Here is an 18,822-nt window from a genome sequence, read left to right on the forward strand (position 1 = left end):
GGATTCCAGCCAGTTGGAGCCGGACCACCCCAGGAATGGTCAGTTCTGGGGCACTGACCACAGCCAGTCTTGGGGACAAGTCCCAGTGTTTGCAGGACAGCCCACCCTGTGTGGCAGCGCACACTATTCAGCCCCGTTCATGGCTCCCCATCACTGATATCACAAGATCAAAGCCAAGCCCTTTCCAGGCCTAACTTGATCTAGCCTCTGCCATCATCCCAGCTCTCTGAGGACAGCGACTGGCCGGATTCACACCCTCATTCAGACACACCATCCTCTACTCCAGACAGACTGATTACTTTCTATGTTCACCACCCATAACTTCACAGAGGCGATTCCCTCTGCGGAGAACACGTTTCCACCTCCCATAAACCCGAACCATCCTTGCAGATAAGTTGGATGCCATCTCCTCCAGAAGGAGTGGTGACCTGCCTCCTACATGGTCCCAAAGTCCCTGTCTGTGCTCTACCGTTTCTGCTTCTGTCCCTAGAGCAGGGTTGGGGGCGGGCGGGGGGAGGGGGCGGTCCCTGAGGGTACGGAATAGTAGGACTTAACCTCAGCCGGGGTAAGGAAGCGCCGGCTCCCGGGCGGACCCACAGCGACGAGAGAACGCTGCAACCTTTGGGTCCCCACGGTGCCGCCCTGCCCGGCCAGCGGCTGGTGCCGCCCAGCGGCCGGAACCGCCTGCGATTTGCATACCCATGGTGCACTACGAAAAGACGGTTTCACGCTGCTTGAGTTCCCACCACAGGGTTTGTCCACTGTTGCAGGGGACAGTGCCTATTAGAAATCTATGGTCTGTGTAAATTCCACGCAGGGAGCGCGAACCGCGCAGGAGCGGAGCAACCATAACTGTTCTGAGTGTTACATTGTTCTGGGAGTGTTCCAAGCGGAAACGAGTAAGCATATTGTGGTTTCTTTTCGCATCAAATAAGTTTTTCGCTTTTTACTAAAGATTTCCGTGGAAAGAAACAGTTTCGAGTGTTTGCTTAAGTATACGAGATTGTGTGTTTTAGCAAGAGTACCTATTGGAGATAAAAAGCGAGAAGTTAATGTTTCTTTCTGTGTTGTGATAACTTGTCTGTAATTTCCCCGGGGGAATTTAGACAGAAATCCCGTGTCGGTGTAATGGGAGTTCTTTTCCAATTGTTTACTTCGTTTTGCGAAGTGTGCCTTTTCTGCTTTTCTGCCGGTTTCTCTTCAAGGCTTCGTAGTAGGTGAAGAAGTTGACGAAATAAAGAAAGGCGTGAAAAAGCACTGAACGTTTTTGGCTCGATGTACAGCGAAAGAAATTAAACGCAGCAGTGTTCGTTTCCAATCAGGCTCATTGGTTTCTTTCCCAAAACTAGCAGAGGAGGCAGTTTCGTCAGATTGTCCCCGTTCAATGCTCGCTCGATGCCAGTTTTCCGTGTAAATATACACGGTTGTTTCTCTCAAGGAGGTTAAGTTTTTGGTGGAACCAAGAACTAAAGAAAAATAAAAAATAAAAAAAAATTGGGTACATAATACAGAATCTCAGTGGAAAGTGCTCTACAGAAAGAGCATTATTGAGAGGACAGGGCTAGCTAGCAAATGTGTTCTCTTGTCGCTGGGTCTTAGACCAACCTTACGGTAGGGGAGGTTATCTATTGTGGCTTAGTGAGTATCATTTTCTAAGTCGTGTCCTCCGAATTCACAGCCAGCAGCTGCTCCCACTGACTCTCATATTCAAAACATATGCTTCATGCAACCGCATCCGTTTTACCTCCTCCAGTGCCAGCAAGCTGGTGCAAGAGTTCTTGGATTCCTGCACTAGCCTCCCAACGCCGGCCTCACTCCCTTGACGTCTTTGTCCCAATCCTCCACACAAAGGCCAAGTAATTGTTTAAAATGTAAATCCGATCACACCACCACATCGCTGTGTAACATGCTTTTTCTTCAGAGTGCAAACCTGCCCCGGAATGTCATACATGCATTTCTTTACTTGTCTGCTCTATCTTTCTCCTTCTAGAATGTAGGTTCTGTGAGGCAGAGACTTTACCTGATTTGTCCTCTGATAGATCCCATGACCCTAAATCAATGCTAGCACATGAACACTCAATGAATGTGTAACGAATGAAGAGATTTATTTTCTAAACACATGTACTGTCCCACTACAGTCCTAAGCACTTTACAAAATTAATCTTCCTGAGAACCTGACTAGATTCTATTTTTATCTCCATTCTCCATTTTATAAATAAAGAAACTGAGGCATAGAAAGTTAAATAGCCTCAATCAAATCACAAAGCCAGAAAGTGATGGAGCTGAGATTCAAACCCAGGCAGCTTGGCTCCAGAAGAGGCGTACTCTTCATCACTGTGCTACTTTGTGATGGGGTTCAGGACATGCTATCCTAAAATATGGCACCTCCACATATTGAGTATTTTAAGCTGAAGGAGTTTGAGAAAACAGGAAAGTCATTCTGACCTCCTCACTCCCCCAACGCCCGACACCCCCGCCCCCCTCCATGAAACGGGTCATAAAACCCTCAAGTGAGAGCTGCCCTTAATATACTGAGAGGAAATGAGCATCCTTATCTCCAAGGACAAGGAGACGCTGAGAAGAATTCTAACGAGAAAGTCTTGCTAAATTCCCCCCAGATTACTACCCTTTAACCTAGCATAAAAATACTCAGGCTTAACTGTTTCTTTCGGTCTTCATTTCCTTATGAAGGCTCCCATGTCACGTAAAAACTTACATTAAATAAATTTGTAGGGACTTCCCTGGTGGTGCAGTGGTTAAGAATCCGCCTGCCAATGCAGGGGACACGGGTTCGAGCCGTGGCCTGGGAAGATCCCACATGCCGCGGAGCAACTAAGCCTGTGCACCACAACTACTGAGCCTGCACTCTAGAGCCCGCGAGCCACAACTGGTGAGCCCTTGTGCCACAACTCCTGAAACCCGCGCGCCTAGAGCCCGCGCTCCACAACAAGAGAAGCCACCGCAATGAGAAGCCTGAGCACCGCAACGAAGAGTAGCCCCCACTCACCACAACGAGAGAAAGCCTGCGCGCAGCAACGAAGACCCAAAGCAGCCAAATACAAACAAATAAATAAATTTATTTTTAAAAAAATTGTATGCTTTTCTCCTGTTGTTTTTGTCAGTTTAATCTTCAGATCCAGCCAAGGACCTGAAGAGGAGCAAGGAAAACTTTTTCCTCTCAATATTACCTTTTCTTTCAGCAAAATGAATCATGCTCTACTTGGTCTGCACTGTGCTTTTCTTACCAAAGATCATGGATTTTTTTTTTTTTTTTTTAAATTTTAGCTGCACTGGGTCTTTGTTACAGCGCACGGGCTCTTCATTGTGGCACACGGGCTTCTCTAGTTGTGGCGTGCAGGCTTAGTTGCCCGCGGCATGTGGGATCTTAGTTCCCGACCAGGGGTGGCACCCGCATCCCCTGCATTGGAAGGCAGATTCTTAGCCACTGGACCACCAGGGAAGTCCCAATCATGGATATTTTTAAATATCACTGTAGGAATATACCATAGTTAATTCAACCAGTCCTCTAGGTTAAACCAGTCCTCTAGGACTAGTTTGTCTTCAATTTTCATTATCCAAACAAAGTGGTACTGAGGGTAACCACATTTTCAGTCTTGAGAAATAATAGCAAATAACTATTTTTAATCCATGTGCAATATATTTTTACATAAAATCCCTGAGAAAGAAGAATATTTTTTTCCAATTAGGGACTTCCCTGGCGGTCCAGGGTTAAGACTCCGCACTTCCACTGCAGAGGGCACGGGTTCGATCCCTGGTTGGGGAACTAAGATCCCACAAGGCGAGGGGCACAGCCAAAAAAAAGAAAAAGTTAATTGTCCCTAATTTCACACTAATAGTATCTTTTTTTTTTTTTTTTTGCTGCGTTGGGTCTTTGTTGCTGCACGCGGGCTTTCTCTAGCTGCGGTGAGCAGGGGCTACTCTTCGCTGCGGTGCACGGGCTTCCCATTGTGGTGGCTTCTCTTGTTGCGGAGCATGGGCTCTAGGCACAGGGGCTTCAGTAGTTGTGTCACGTGGGCTCAGTAGTTGTGGCTTGCGGGCTCTAGAGCGCAGGCTTAGTAGTTGTGGCGCACGGGCTTAGTTGCTCCGCGGCATGTGGGATCTTCCCAGGCCAGGGCTCGAACCCATGTCCCCTGCATTGGCAGGCAGATTCTTAACCACTGTGCCACCAGGGAAGCCCCACATTGATAGTATCTTAATGGAATAAAATAACATTTAAATAAGAAAGCAAAGTCATCACTGAACATTTACAGAGCACTGATTATGTGACAGGGACTGGGGAAGTAGAAATGAATAAGGCACCACTCCAGGCCCCAGAGATCTTTCTCCAGGGAGATTCAGATCCTCAGGAAGACAAAAATGTGTAACAAATGAAAGGGGAGCATGGGGAGTCTTCAATAACCATGAAAGTAAATCCAGAGCTAGAGGACAGTTGCCTTCTGGACCAGTGAATTTATGCAAAGGCAGTAGTTGAGAGAAGAGTTGCTAATGTTTGGAACCACTAGTAATTTTGAGTTCCCTAAAAGTGAAATAGATTATATTTTGTCCTGAGGGCAGTGGGAATGTTGAGGAACTTAATAAGGAGAGTAGGGCTGACAATCTTACACAAGTCTGGCAGCCGTGTGGGAAATGGTTGGGGAGGGGGTCGCCGCTGGAGTGAAGGCAGGAGGATTAATAAGAGCCTGTGGCAGTCATTCCTGCCACAGATAGGACTGGCTGAACTGGGCTGAGAGAACTGAACCAGCTGGAAAGATCTTGTAAGAGAGGAAAAATAATTTTCTCTCTACTCTCTGTGCTCTTGGCTGAGACCTTTGTAATAAGACATCTTAACAAGAGAAAACAAAAAAACCCAGAAGTTTATTAGCATGTATATCTCATGTATACATGGGAGATACCCAGGGGAAAATGAGTAACTCCCTGAGGTGGCCTAAAATACCTGCTTAAATACCTCCTTCAGCTAACAACAATAGAAAGAAAACTGTGGGGAGGCCAGTTATAGGAAGGCCATCAGGAAAAAGCACCAAAAGCAAGGATAAGGTTTATTAAGCAGATTTCACTGACTTCACTGGAAGATTCTCCTGTGAGTTAGTCATCCTGGTACAGAGAGGGAGACACCCTCACAAATGGAGATTTCCATTCTAAAAATTTCCCTTACAAAAGGGTAACTTCTCTGTTTTCAAAACTTCTCCCTTTTCTCAAAATAATTAGCTTAAAATAACCTTATGCCAAAAAGGCATATTTTGGGGTGGCATATTCTGCTAACTTTCAGCCTCTTAAAAGGCAGAAGCCACGGGAGGCAGATGTGAGGAAGAGGAATAAAGCAAGGATGAGCGGTAGACTTCTGGCTTGGGCACCCACGGAGATGAGAAACACGATGGGGGCAAAACTGGAGAAAGATGAGGGGTGAGCTCAATTTTGGATTGAGCCTGAGGTGTCTGTGGGAAATTTAGAGAGAGATCGTCAGGAGGCAGGTCTGGAGTTAAAGAAGGGGCTGAGCTGAAAAGATACGTGGGAATTAAAAGAGTAAACAGGGCGGGCGAGAGTGCCCAAGGGCCGGCTGTAACGCCAGAGCACAGCGCGAAGGAACCCACTTCCCGGCTTTGCGAGGGCCTTGAAGCCAAGGCTCAGCCCACTGACTCGCCTCTCAGGCCCGCCCTACCCCGGAACCTCACCCACAGCGCCTCCGCGTGTCAGACTGCCGCCCCTCCTGCGCCCCGCTAGCCGGGCATTCTGGGAGCGGAAACCCGCTCCGAGCGCGGAGCATGTTGGGAGCTGTAGTTTAGGAGAGGTCCAGAATTCCTCGCAAGTCGCGGCATTTGGTCACTTAAAGGGCAGGTCCAGAAAGCGATGATGCTCCCGGGGCAGGGTACCCCTCCGGCGGCGGCACGGGGCGCCCCGGGCCGCATCCCCTCTCCGCAGAGCATGGCATTTCCACGCCTCCACGATCTGTTCCACCTGCAAGGGAGGCGAGTCACGGCGGAGTCACGCAATGCCTACCTCATCCCGCAGATCCTGGGCTGCGCCCCACGCCCTTCCCCCACGCCACGGAGTGAATCTGAGCCGTGTTCCCCGCGTCCGTACCGGGATGAGCGGCTCCCGCCGGTTCTGCTCTTCCAGGGCGCTCAGCTCTGCCGGAGCCAGCAAGGCCAGTCTCAGCTCCCGCACTACCGGGGCCGCCACCTCGGCCACAGGCCGCTCCAGCACCGCCTGCCGACGCCAGCGTTGAGCCCAGGCGGGCGGGGGCACCTGCCCAGCCGCCCGCTCGCCGGGTTCCTGCGGCCCGAGCCTCCTTCAGCGCCCCCACCCCGCGCTCCCCTCAGTTGCCGCTCACCGCGCCCACGCGCGCCCAGCTCCGGGCTGCCACGACCAGCTCGGCCTCGTCCACGCAGAGCTTGTCGCTGCGCAGCAGGAGCAGCAACGCGGGTGCCGACAGCTCCAGGAAACCACGGGTCCGGAGGGTCTCCTGTGGGTCCGCGATCGGGTCAGGGGGGAGCAGGATGAGGCGTGTGGGGTTGGGAGTATGCAGGTCGGGAGCTGTACCTGGCTGTGGGCCTCTATGAAAGCTACACAGCGCTCCTGCAGCGGTCCCAGGCCAAAGGATACGGCAATCTGAGAGCAGAATGAGGGAGGTCGGGTTGAGACTGGAGAGGCCATGTAGCTCAGCCCTCCACAGGGGGACCACCGGCAAGCCTGTCCAGCAACACCCACCTGCAGGGCCTCGCAAACCAGCTCCACATCCAGCACCTTCATCACAAACTGCAGGCACAGCTGGGAACAGAAACCAATGTGGGTTGTGTCCAAATGTCCCTGTTCCAAGACCCCAGCCCCAGTCCAGAAGCAGTGAGCAGGCTTGGAGCAGTGAGTCACCCAGGCTTATAGCAGCCCCAGGCCCATACAGACGCCCCAGGCCCATACAGACGCCCCAGGCCCATACAGACGCCCCAGGCCAAGGGAGGCAGGGAATCACCAGGGCCTGAGACTTGGCAAACCTGGAGGAACTAGAAACTAGCAAAGCCAAGCCCAGCAGCCTACCTTTTAGTACATTCCTCACTAATCAAGCTAGATAAGAGCCATGTGAAAATTCCACTCTCCCTTTCTCTCAGGACACTTATCTTTCTCCATGTGTCCCCCTCTGGACTCGAAGACACTTCTCTTTTAACCAGAAACTTGAATTTCATCCACAACAACTTCCTCTCACCCCCCACATCCAGAAAAGCACTGGGTCATACCAATTCCACTTCTCTCAAAGCCATGCACCTCTCTCGGGCAACCACTGCCACCCCCACCCCTTACTGGACTGGTAAGCCCTAATCCCTTCTCCCCTTAGCTTCCAAATCCTCACTCCTTTATCTGAAACCTCATGAATTTCCACTGCCCTCTGGGTAAAAGAAGTCCAAATTCTTGAAAGTTCTGCAGGAACCAGCCCTTGGCACGCTCTCCAATCTCATCTCTCCCTCTCCTCCTCTCACACACTGAGTCCAGCCACACTAAATGTCTCACCAGCATCTTTTGTACCTCTGTCTCTGTAACTAGACTGCCATCTTTCCTCTCCCCCCTCTGAACAAACTCCTACCTGTTCTACCCGATCCAACACAAATGTTTCCTCCTCCAGGAAGTCTTCCCCTCCTCTCTCCCTGGTGGCGAGACTAGAGACCCTCCGTACAGTCTCAGCACCATTTGCCCTTATCTGTCACACTTCTTATGGCACTGGGTTAAGAGTTTTCTTGTGTCTGTCTCTCTTTGAAGAACAGGGATCAAGGCTAACTTATCCTGGTATCTACAGCACCATCCATAAACACCCCACATGCCCCCACAGCACACACGGTATGCGCATATCCGTTTGCACACAGGCACACATAAATGCGTATCTACACAGAGATACCCATACTTCTGTCTGTACCGGTGCATGTTGCTCTCCAGGCTAGCCGGTGTGTGAGGCAGGATATGAACTGAGCCCATAAGAGGCGGGGGAAACGAGATGAGGCGCCACATAAACCCACCTCTCGCAGTTCCTCCAGCCCATACTCCACAGCCGCCGTCAGCACCTCCAGCACCTGCAGAGTGGGTGATTGGGGGAGTGGAAAGAAGTCTCCCCCATCCCTCAGCCACCCCTCCTCCCACCCAGACCCCTGCCCAGTGGGCTCACGGAGTGGCGGTGCAGCTTGGCACTGTTGGTGTACAGAAACTCCAGCACTGCCAGGAAGGCCTCAGCTGGCACGGTGCTCAGCACCACAGGGCTAGGCACCCCGGGGCCCGGCTCTGAGCCCAGAAGTCGCTGGAAGAAGTTGCATCTACATGCCAACAAGCACCGGTGGGCAAACACCTCCTGCCGTTCTTGACCGACCACAAAGCGAACATCACTGTGGGAGAGAGGGGCAGAGAACCAGGAAGAGGAGGCCAGAGTCTCTGTGCAACTCTAGGCTTTGCCTTTGCCCAACTCCGTTTCCTATCTGCCCTGTAAAAGAGACAGTCCCTCCAGCCGAAGGTCTGGGTCACACAGGCCTGGTTCTAATTCCAGCTCCACCTTGTGGTGCCTAGGCAAGAGACTTCCTACTCATTAACTCTCAGCTTTCTCATCCCTGAAATGGGATGCGAATCCCAAACCCTAGGAGGTGGCTATGTTTGATCAATTGATCACTGAGGGGGCACCAGGGCTGATACAAGGTTGATCCCAATACCCCTCTCCTCCTCAGCCTGTGTCTTGGGGTAAGGGAAACTCTTTTTGGCTTCTCCTCCACAGACTGCAAACTCAGCTTTTTCAGCCTCCTCCAGACTCAGCTTTTTCAGCCTCCTCCAGACAGGAGAGGGTAGGGTTGGGGGTGCAGAGTGCACCGGCTGCAAACAGACACGTCAGTGAGGCACCATCATGAGGCCGGACCACATTTTCCATCTTCACGATCACTACCGGCCCCAGCCTCTGGGCCTCTGAACAGCATAGCGAGTAGGAGGCAGGAGATGAAGCTTGAGCTTCCTGGAGCCTCCCAGTCTCAGGTCCAAGGCCTGGGGGGAACCACTGCTCAGACCAGACTGCGATGCCCAAAGAAGTAGGGTTATAGGAGTCACCAACCCGTAGGGAGGGGCCCAGCTCTGAGGCAGTGGGAACAGAAAGCTGCATTCTAGTTCTCCTGACCAGCGTTGCCCCCGTACTCTATCCCTTGGTTTCAGACACCACAGCATCCTGGGCAGGCAGTGAGCCCCAGGCAGCACCCTTGAACTACTTCCTGTCTGCAACTCTGGCTCAGTCTCTTGAGCTTTGTTCCTCTTGTGAGTCCGCAGTTCCCAGAGCAGGGTTATCTGCTCCTCTGCCTCCCTAGGGAGGCACTCAAGTTACATTCCATTTCTCAGGGTCCAGGGGGCAGAGGGCTCTTCTCTGCCAGGAGCCCAAGATCCAAAACAGGAAGGCCTTTCCCTGAGGTCACATAGCTGCTCTGAGCTCCGGTCCCCAGTGCCCCCACCTCTGGCTCTCGTAGACACTAAGCGACCAGTAGTTATCCTCTACACTTGACTTCCCCAGACTGAGTTCACCAGGGAGGAGGGTCAAGTCCTAATTCCCCACTTCCTCTGTACCCAGAGCTTCCTCAGAGTCATGGGGCCCAGCAGAGCCAGCTAGGGAAAACCCACAAACAGGGCCCCCCCTCACCTGTATAGGGGGTTGTTGACGAGGCTTCGGAGTGCTGTGGAAAAGGGCGCAACCTCCCCGTGCACAACCAGTCCTGGGGTCTCCATGGGTGGGGTAGGGCAGGGGGGTGAGCAGGAGGAACAGCCTAGGAGGCCTGTTGTCTGCTGGTCTGTGGGAGGCGGTAGGTGGAAGGAGCAGGAGGCCTGGTTGAGCCCTAAAGCTGGTGAGGAGCTAGAAAGGCCCGAGAGGGAGGGGCAAGAGCTTGGGAAGCCTGTTTGCTGAGAAGCTAAAGTTTAGGAATGAGGCAGGAGGCCCAGGTTCCTGAAGGCATCAGAGGCCAGTGGAGGAGGTCAGAGGCTTGGCTTGGGGATGGGGACTCAGGGAGGGGACCAAGAGAGGCCAAGGTAGAGCGGACTGGACTCGGGAGGAGAGGCTGGCTGCGGATGAGGCCCCAGCTGGGAGCCTGCCCAGGCAGCGCTGGGGTGGGAAGCCTGTGGGTTTCCACGGAAACTAGAGCCCAGCCAGAGACGAGGCCCCGCCCAGCTCCCACAGGCCCAGCGAAAACTTCAGCCCTAGAGGAGCACTAAGCAGAATCGGAGGGTCTTGGCACCGTGGCCCCTGCCTGTCCTGGGTTCAGAGTTCAAACTCCCTGACTCCTCCCACCCTCCCCCCAACAGGCACACAGGGTCAAGATCGGGCTAGCCAGGCCTGGGGAACCCCCCTCAGCGGGGAAAGTCCTTGTCCCTATGGACCGTTTTCAGGGCCCAGACCTGGCTTGTTTGGGAGGTGGCAGTCCTGTCGCTCCCAGAGGGGGGTCAGGTGAGGAGGTGTCACCTCTGACAGAGGAGTCATGGTCTCTGGCATCCCTGAAATGCAACCGAAGGGGGGTGGGGGCGGCAATCTGGGCAGTAGGGCACACAAGAGGTGTGGACAGCTGGGGACAAGCTCCAGGGCGCTGAGGTCAGCAGGGTGCACTTGGGAGTGGAGTCACCACTGTTGCATCAGGTCTGTGTTCGGATGGGTCTTCCTTCCCCCCTCCCCCAGCCCTGAACTGAGGAAGTCATCCAAGCCACACCCTAGCTCTGCACAGGGAACGGAAACGTTTGCCCTAGTTGAGGCTGATGGGGAGATGACAGGGCCGGGACGCGCTCCTTCCCGTAGGCCCAGGTCCGGATTTCTGAGGGGCCTCCCCCACAGCCTCAGGGTTTCCCCATATCCCAGGCCCTCTGAGACTTGCTTACAAGTAGAGAGCCACTCTTCACAAGGGGTGAAATGGACAGTGGCTCAAGAGCTCTGGGGTAGGGGGACACCAATCTGACCAGAGCCCCTCTCTATATCTGCCCCTTCAGTCATACTTGTATGCCCTTGGGCTCTAAGCCCCCGCTGATCCCTCTCCCCTGATGACTCAGTCACCCGGCACGTAGGAACACTCCCAGGTTAAGCCAGAGCCAGGACGGGAAAGAGGGAACCAGGAAGAGGGGAGTGCTTGCCCAGCAACCCATGGCAACTCCACAGCAAAGGCAAGGGGTCCTTAACCTCCCACCTGCCAGCCAGGCCAGCCAGGCAAGGGCTGTTAGGAGAGAGCTTGGAGGCCAAAGGCTACAGGTGACTCAGGTGTCTGAGGAGTTTCGGGAGAAGAGGGCAGCCATCCCAGAACTGATTCTGGAGGTAGGGCCAGAGGCCAAAAGCAGAGAGTGGAAGGACCATCCTGAGTCACCTGGCCCCAGCCGCAGCCAGTTGTAGGGATCTTTGTGCCAGCCACCTTAAGAGCAGGTAGGGGTGGAGGATGGCTGGATTCAAGACTCACAGAGCTAGAAGGATCTGTGGGGGTTGAAGGAGTTGGGTCTGTCTGTCCCTCCCTCTGGTCAGGGGGTGGAGGAGCCACTGTCTAGGCTGAGGCAGAGGGCAGATACATCTCCCCCTTCTGCTGGTGAAGTCAGGTGGAAGGGAGAAAAGGAGGTGTACTTCGAGCTCATTTAACTAACCTCCATAGTGCCCAAGGAAAGTGGAGCTCAGGGGGCAGGGACAGCAAGATAGTCTGAGCAGCATCTCTCCCCTTATTGTGTCCCTAACAGCCCTTAACCCTCTAAGCACCTAGGAATCCACGCAGCCCCGGACTATTTGATTCACCTGTCCCCCAAAAAACAGGTAAGAAGGGATTAGGGGGTAAAAACTCTTATCATTAAGTAAGAGACGGGATGGTGTAGAGAGACGGCCAGTGAGGGCCATCCCGTCCAAGCGTGGGTCTTCCAGCCGGCAGGTCCATGGCTGGCAGGCCTGTGCCCTCCGGACGCCAGGAGGAAGAGACTTCCAAAGACCATGGGCTGAAACTATCACCAGCGTGGCCTCCAGGCCGTCTGCCCAGCATCGATGAGACCCGACCAGACGGCCCGGGCCCGGCCTCCCGCCGTGGCTCCGTGCTAGGTCCGACCTCGTCCTTTTTGCGCCGCAACTCGCTGGCCGGGCCAGGCGCAGGTCTTGGGGGTCGGCGCCCATCCCTGGGCCCCTTGCCCCTTCTAGGCTCGCGGGTCAGCTTCTCTGGCTTACCCCTGGCGGCCGCCCGCTGGGCAGAACCCTCGTACCGCACGGAGCCGGCTCCAGGGGAGCGCTGGGAGGCCGCGCGCGCACAGTGGGTCCTGGAAGCGGCGTTGCAGGCAGGATTGCGCGACGCGTGCTACTCCGGCGCCGAGGCCAGGCGGCTGGCGCGGGAACTGTGCGAGCTGATGCGCGTGCGCCTGCGCGAGCTCAGCCCGCCGCGCTACAAGCTGGTGTGCAGCGCGGTGCTGGGGCCGCGCGCCGGCCAGGGCGTGCGCGTGGTCAGCCGCGCGCTCTGGGACGTGGCGTGCGACGGGCTGGCGTCGGCCGCCGTCACCAACACCTCCCTCTTCGCCGTGGCCACGGTCCACGGGTTCTACTGCGAGTGAGGACTCCCCCGAGTTTTGCAAAAACGGTTTATTATACCAGGAGGAGGCCCTCCCTGGGGCTCACATCCCAATAAATAAATGTCTGTCAATAAATAAAAGTGGTCCATAAATAACGCCCCCTAGCGGGGGGCTAAGGCTCAGGCTTTTCTTGGAGAAGGGGTAGGAGGCCGCCTCCAACCCCAGTAAAGCTGGTCCCTGATTCCCTGGGGGATTCGGCCCAGAGCCCCCAGTGAGGCACCAAAGGAACAGGGAGGGCCACAAAGGCAAGGGCCAGAGCCTTACAGGCACAGGCGTCAGGCCTGAGGGCTTGGGCGGTGGCCGGCCCCACAGGTTGGGGCCTAGACTGGGCAGCGGTCCCGGAGCAGGCGCAGAGCATAGCGGAGCCGCTGCCTCAGGTCTGGGGAGCAGCCCAGCTGCTGAAGGTGGGAAGCGAGGTAAGTACAAGCACTGCGATTGCGGGCCACAAAAGTCACAAGGAGGGGCTCCCAGCCACTGAGGATCAGCTTGGTGTGGTCTCCGTAGAAGTTCACCTGTGCGCAGGAGGGTGGCACTGATCAGGGCCTAAGGCCCAGATCGTTTCCCCCCCAGCACCCTGGACCTCCCAGACCTTACCCCCAACTCCAAGAGGAGCTCTTACCTGGATGGTGCCATCACTAAAGAGCATGAGTAGGGCCTGATCAGTCTTGACCCACTGTAGCAGGAGTGGGGGGACAGGCACCTCCATCTCTTCCACACTGGGCAGATCTCCACCCTGGGAGCAGGGGCAGGTCACTTGTCTGACATGAGTCAGTCCTCTCTCCATTCATGTCTCCCTTAGAGGTTCAGCTTCTAGCTTCAACACCCACCCCCTCGCCCACCCGCCCCCAAAGGGGAACAGAAAGGGATCAGGATGTGTTCGTCCTCAACGTGCCCCACCCCAGTCCACAAACCTTCATGAGGCGCTGTTCCATGTAGGAGGCGAAATACCTCAGGACACCCAGCTGAGGCTGCAGGGCCCAAGGCACAGCACCCACAGAGAAGGAGAAGTGCTTGGTGCTGGTGGGGTCGTAGTGCACAGTCCTGGAGGGGAGGAGACGGAGACAGAAGTCAGACGGAGCCCTGTACCCACGCCCCTCCCCTGAGAGACTGCAGGCCCGGGAGCCCAGGAGCACACACCAAGGTACAGCCCTGCTGAGTACAGTGGGCTGGATACAAGACACCCCATGACACCACTTACTTTTTGTTGGCTGACAGGGCCATGTGTGTGCCATTGTTGAAGAGCACAGCCACACGGCGGCTGGACAGTTGATACCCAAAGCCAAACTTGTTGGAATAGTCAACCCACTTGCTGACCCACACCAGAGGCTCTGGCTGGGCCAGGGGAGCAGGGTTCTGTTCAGCTGTCATGGAAGAGGAAGGAATGAGGACCTGTTCCTGGCCTCCCAGTCAAAGAACTCCCACCACCATTCACATACGCCAGACCCCAGCCTCACCTGGGGACATGAAGGCCAGGCAGTTTCTCAGAGCACAGAGGGCTGACTCCACCACTGTGGCCACAGTCAGACCTTCTTCAAACCCTGAAGGGAACAGGGCACTGAGAATTAGGCAATAGTCCCCCAGGTCCTAGACAGTGACTCTCCACCCACTCCTTCCCTCTGGGCCTGGTCTCAGGCCCAGCAACCTCTAGCACCCTTCACCCTCCTGGTGGCTCACCATCTCCACTGCTCGCCAGTGTCCCACGGGGTGAACTGTCTTCAGGTGCTGTCTCTACCAGGCTGACGGGGGCTGGACCTGAAGCTGCCGGAGCCTGGAGGGTTGGGTGGAGAAAGGGAGTGAGATAGGCCCTGAAATCCAAATCCTTGAGAGTCCATGGCCTAGCCCTGCCCTGGCACCCAGGGCACCCCAGGTCAGCCCTGCCTGGCTGATGAGACACAGCCAATTAGGCCACCACGAGGCTAGATGCTTCATCAGCCTCTTTTATCCCAGGCTTCCCGCAGCTGCTAGGGTGGGGGTGAGTCAGGGGAACATTGTCCACGTGAGCACCTCACCTCGGGCCTGGCATCCTGATGGCCAATGGACATCCGAGTGAGGCTGTTCACCAAACAGGAGACTTCGTCCCGCTCCTCGGGATGGTTCTTATCTGGGTGGGGCGAGATAGAACCCTCAGAATCCTGTCCAGCCCCCCTGCTTCCCGCAGGGATGATACTGTTAGGCATACCCGTGTGCCTGTGTAACACATGCTCTCCCCAGGGGTCCCCAGGGACTCAGACTCACACCCTCACATGTACTTGACAAGCCCCCTGCCGCTCTGTACCCTCAAAACCACTGACATCCCAGACTCACTCTTACTCTTCTTCCTCCCAAATAGGCTCTTGGTAACTTTGACAAACAGAATCCTAGCTGGGTTAAGGGGTGTCAGGTCTGGGACTGTCACACAGCTGCTGACAGGGAGCCGGTAGGGGGTGTAGCCCTGAGGAGAGAAGGCATGTGAGCAGAGAAGAGCAGCCCAGGGATCCTGTCACCTGCTCCCATTCAATCCCCTGCGAATCCGCAGACTGGACATGTCTGGGGGGCCACAAACCTTGGTAAAGAAGTTGTGGCGCAGGATCTGGTCAATTGAGGGGCGGTCTTGGGGTGAAGCTCGAAGGATGGTGGCCAGGAGCTGCCGGGCAGGCAGTGAGAGGCTGGCAGGCAATGTGTAGTGAACCTGTTTGATGCAGCGGTATGTCTCCTTCAGGTCAACTGTCTCAAAGGGGGGGCTCCCACATAGCAGTGTGTACCTGTGGGGCAGAGAAAGGGGGTCAGGAGTAAAGTGGAACATATGCCCCCCTGGGTACCCCCTGTGTGCACATGACCCTGGGACTCACATGACACAGCCCAGGGACCACACATCTGCCTCAGGGCCATGGCCCTGTCTCTGCAGCACTTCTGGGGCCACATAGTTGGGGGTGCCACAGATGGTCCTGAAAGGGGGTAGGGAAGAGCAGAGGGCAAGGTTCAGAAGCAGCCTGGCTGGCCCCTCATCCCTGCCCCCACTGTGAGTCCAGACAAAGCAGCTGCCTGTCACCAAAGGCCAGAGAACTCCTGCTTGTTCTGAGACAATGGATGCCGGGGATGGCAGCTGAGTCCCTGCCCACCCACCTGGCCCAGCTGCTCAGCTGCTCTGCAGGACAGGGGGAGGCCCTGACCCCCAACCCAGCCCCCTCCTCCAGGGTCAACAGAGGGTCCATCACTGATCCCTTCCTCCTTCCCCCATTCCCGTCTGTCAGACACCCATACAGGCTGTCACCTCCTATGGTCTGTGCCGCACACACCAACACCAGCTGTCACGTCCCCCATAAACACTCAACTACCACACATGCTATCTGTTTTACACCCAGTCTTCGTGGCCGCAGCAGGTTATCGTGACACACGGGGTGTCATGTCCCACCATCCCTACACTCTCAGTCCGTCTCACACACTCTTATGTCACCGTCCACATTCACACACAGGATCAGTCATACACCTCCAAGAATCCTTACACCCATCTGTCTCAGGGACTAAACACACAGAGGACCCACAGCCTCTCCATCATTCCCATTCACCCAGGCTGCCACTGCCACCTTCACACACACACACACAGCCCATCATCCTTTCCCATCTGTCACACAGACATATCAGGCAGTCATCGTGCCTCCCACATACATATTTAGTGTCTGTCACACACGTCATCTGTGTCACACAGACTGTGGCCACCCCCCTCCTCCAACACTCACTTCTTCCTATGCTCTGGGGGCTCCAACCGGGTTGCCAGCCCAAAATCCCCCATCTTCAGTTCCATGTTCTCAGTGATAAAAAAATTTCCTGGACCGGGGTAGAGAAATGTGTCAGACGCCTTTTTCTCTGCCTCCCCAACCCCCCATCCTGTTGGCCCAGGAGTCTCACCCAGCTTGAGGTCCCGGTGCAAGATGCCCCGCTGGTGCAAGTACTTGAGTCCAGAAAGGATCTGCCGAAGGTAGTAGCGCACCTCTGGCTCCAACAGGGTGTGCCGGGCCTTCCAGATGTGGGCCAGGGACTGCAGAGAGCCACTGCCTCAGCCCCTGGTCTGCCCTCCCGGATCCTCCCTCCATTTGTGCTTGCTGAGGAAGAGCAGGCCTCCAACTTTGGGTCTTAAGGTCCCCATTCCCTCCCCCACCTCCATCACCATCCCTCACCTTTCGGCTGCAGAGCTCCAGGAAAATGTATATGTTGTCAGCATCCTCAAAGTGGTGCGAGAAACGCACAATGTGGCGGTGCTGCAGGCCGCGGTGCAGCTCAATCTCGTTTAGGATCTGCAATGGGGACGCGGGTTTGTCATCCGCCAAGGGCTCCCACGCCACTGTCCCCACCCCACCCGTCGTTTGCTGGGACTGGGGCTCACCTTCTCGCGCTGATGCGGCTTGGTGATGCGGCTCTGCGAGATGACTTTGACCGCGTAGGCATTGCCGGTCTCTGTGTCAGTGGCCTCGTAGCAGCGGGCGAAGCCCCCCTATAAGGAGGGGGCATCAGGCAGGGCGCTCCAGGGGAGCGCCAGGGCAGGCCAGCAGAGGTTCCCGCGCCGAGGCCAAACGCCCCTGCCACGCCCCGCGCGGGCAAAGAGGCCGGCAGGGTCCCCCTCTACCCTCGCTGACACCACCCCCCAGCTCACCTTGCCCAAAAGGCGGCCTTTGAAGTAGGTGCGGCCGCTGCGCGGGTCAGTGATGAGGCGCCCAGGGTCCGGCGCCAGCGGCCCGGCCAGCACCTCCAGCTCAGGTCCCGGCATGGGACTCCCAGGAGGTCCGGGCCCGGCGGGGGGCGCTGGCGGGGCGGCAGCACGCGGGAAGGGGCGCGGGGACAGGAAGCCGGCCGCGGGCTCCATGAGGGCGGTGCGGCGCAGCGCGGGCCCGGCTAATTCTGGCTTCCGCCAGGCCGCGACAGCGTGTGGCCCTGGCTGGATTTGCTACGCGGCGCTCGCGCCCGAGAGAGCCCAGCGTTTTTATCAATGAACGCCTGCCCCCTCCCTGGCGTCTCGTCATTAAGAGCCCGCCCCCTTCCTGGAGGCGAGTCACCAAGAAGCCACGCCCTTCCTCAGGCCTTACGTCATCAAGAAGCTCCTCCTCCCACCCATGCACCCGGAGGCCCAGCTTCCTGCTCCAGCCTTGAAGACGCAGCCATACAGCTAGTCACCATGCGGGTGGTCATCAGGATGTAGGAGCCAGCTGTGTCCCCGGTCCCCTACCTCGCCCTGGTGACTGAGAGTCCCTCTAATGGGGGTCCTCTTTTCCCCCATCCTTGGGGGCTTATGCTGAGGTCCGAGGGGACCTGGACATCTGGGGAATCTCCCCGGCAACTAGATGGACTAGCGTTCCAGCCTGGAGGACAGAGGCAGGGGCGGCGCTCGCTTTTGCCCGAGCTCGTCACCAACACTTCCCCTTAAGTGCGCGGGAATTTGCGCGCACTGGCACTGGCCACACCCTTGGCCAAAGCCCCCAGGCTCAGGCCAGTGCTGCCCCCCTTAGGGCCTGAAAGGAATTGCACGCGCCCAGCTGGGCTTGCCTGGCGTGGGGAGGAGCGTGGAGACCTGGGCTCCTATGCTGAGTTTTGGGGTCAAACAGCCTAGCACTCAAGGCTTTTGACGTGAACCAGGCCACATCTTCCGCTACCCACATCCACACCTTTGAAGGGCAGATCTCAGGTTCTGGAGGGGTGCCTATTCCCTTTCCCTGAAAACATCCACTGGCCTGGCTCAGCAGCCAGAGGCCAGAAAGTGAGGAATGGGAATCGTATTTTCTCAAATCTAGCAATAGACAATTGGGCAGGTGGTCCCCGGGCCAACTGAACCCCTAAATCTCTGGTCCATGCCCACTGTTCCCAGGGCCAGAGACAGAGAGGTGGGGACTTTTTTTAAAATTTACTTTATTTGAAGTATAGTTGATTTACCATGTTGTGTTAATTTCTACTGTACAGCAAAGTGATTCAGTTATACATCTATATTAATTCTTTTTCATATTTTTTCCATTATGGTTTATCACAGGATATTGAATATAGTTCCCTGTGCTCTACAGTAGGACCTTATTGTTTATCCATTCTATATATAATAGTTTGCATCTGCTAATCCCGAACTCCCAATCCATCCCTCCCCCATGCCCTCTCCCCCTTGGCAACCACAAGTCTGTTTTCTATGTCTGTGAGTCTGTTTCTGTTTCGTAGATAAGTTTATTTGTGTCACATTTTAGATTCCACATATAAGTGATCTCATATGGTATTTGTCTTAATCTTTTTGAC

The 18,822-nt window shown here is 55.6% G+C and overlaps 3 protein-coding genes and 1 non-coding gene across 5 annotated transcripts; 2 read left to right on the plus strand and 2 right to left on the minus strand.

Moving 5' to 3' along the window:
- The first annotated feature begins 905 nt into the window (after window positions 1-905).
- LOC133089340 (U5 spliceosomal RNA) lies at window positions 906-1,023 on the plus strand. Its single transcript, XR_009700703.1, has one exon. It is a non-coding gene; the product is annotated as a U5 spliceosomal RNA (small nuclear RNA).
- A 3,982-nt stretch (window positions 1,024-5,005) lies between these two features.
- BTBD19 (BTB domain containing 19) lies at window positions 5,006-10,102 on the minus strand. Of its 2 annotated transcripts, none has more exons than XM_061186650.1 (8): window positions 9,659-10,102; window positions 8,165-8,378; window positions 8,019-8,072; window positions 6,727-6,786; window positions 6,559-6,627; window positions 6,350-6,481; window positions 6,100-6,225; window positions 5,006-5,973 (listed from the first exon to the last, which is right to left on the minus strand). In XM_061186650.1, exons 1-8 carry the CDS (start codon window positions 9,742-9,744, stop codon window positions 5,839-5,841), a joined length of 876 nt encoding a protein of 291 aa, XP_061042633.1. In that variant the 5' UTR covers window positions 9,745-10,102; the 3' UTR covers window positions 5,006-5,838. The 2 variants fall into 2 exon arrangements, with proteins under 2 accessions (XP_061042633.1, XP_061042634.1); XM_061186651.1 differs by lacking the exon at window positions 8,019-8,072 and adding an exon at window positions 7,895-7,999 and having other exon boundaries at window positions 6,727-6,793; window positions 8,160-8,378.
- Window positions 10,103-11,839: 1,737 nt separating this feature from the next.
- On the plus strand, window positions 11,840-12,615 carry DYNLT4 (dynein light chain Tctex-type 4). The gene has a single exon (XM_061186654.1). The coding sequence runs from the start codon at window positions 11,902-11,904 to the stop codon at window positions 12,559-12,561; it is 660 nt and encodes a 219-aa protein (XP_061042637.1). The 5' UTR covers window positions 11,840-11,901; the 3' UTR covers window positions 12,562-12,615.
- Window positions 12,588-17,552, minus strand: PLK3 (polo like kinase 3). The gene is made up of 15 exons (XM_061186652.1): window positions 17,207-17,552; window positions 16,940-17,047; window positions 16,734-16,850; window positions 16,465-16,594; window positions 16,296-16,383; window positions 15,408-15,503; window positions 15,122-15,320; window positions 14,884-15,010; window positions 14,589-14,680; window positions 14,254-14,347; window positions 14,034-14,117; window positions 13,778-13,940; window positions 13,491-13,620; window positions 13,199-13,312; window positions 12,588-13,091 (listed from the first exon to the last, which is right to left on the minus strand). The coding sequence occupies exons 1-15, from the start codon at window positions 17,414-17,416 to the stop codon at window positions 12,900-12,902; spliced, it is 1,944 nt and encodes a 647-aa protein (XP_061042635.1). The 5' UTR covers window positions 17,417-17,552; the 3' UTR covers window positions 12,588-12,899.
- Window positions 17,553-18,822: the final 1,270 nt, after the last annotated feature.

This window comes from Eubalaena glacialis, chromosome 3 (genome assembly GCF_028564815.1).
Source record: "Eubalaena glacialis isolate mEubGla1 chromosome 3, mEubGla1.1.hap2.+ XY, whole genome shotgun sequence".
Lineage (NCBI taxonomy): Eukaryota > Metazoa > Chordata > Mammalia > Artiodactyla > Balaenidae > Eubalaena > Eubalaena glacialis.

Bases quoted from the DNA above. Each gene is read 5' to 3' on its own strand.
- DYNLT4 (XM_061186654.1), top strand. From the start codon at position 11,902: ATGGCTGGCAGGCCTGTGCCCTCCGGACGCCAGGAGGAAGAGACTTCC.
- PLK3 (XM_061186652.1), bottom strand. From the start codon at position 17,416: ATGGAGCCCGCGGCCGGCTTCCTGTCCCCGCGCCCCTTCCCGCGTGCT. The intron at 16,851-16,939 runs GTGAGCCCCAGT...TCCCCATTGCAG, and splicing joins AGCCGCATCAGCGCGAGAAG to ATCCTAAACGAGATTGAGCT. The intron at 15,011-15,121 runs GTTTGTGGCCCC...TTCTCTCCTCAG, and splicing joins GCCACAACTTCTTTACCAAG to GGCTACACCCCCTACCGGCT.
- BTBD19 (XM_061186651.1), bottom strand. From the start codon at position 9,744: ATGGAGACCCCAGGACTGGTTGTGCACGGGGAGGTTGCGCCCTTTTCC. The intron at 8,000-8,159 runs CCCACTGGGCAG...TATGTGGCGCCT, and splicing joins CTGCACCGCCACTCCGTGAG to CATCTCGTTTCCCCCGCCTC. The intron at 6,226-6,349 runs GTGAGCGGCAAC...TGGCGTCGGCAG, and splicing joins GCTGGGCGCGCGTGGGCGCG to GCGGTGCTGGAGCGGCCTGT.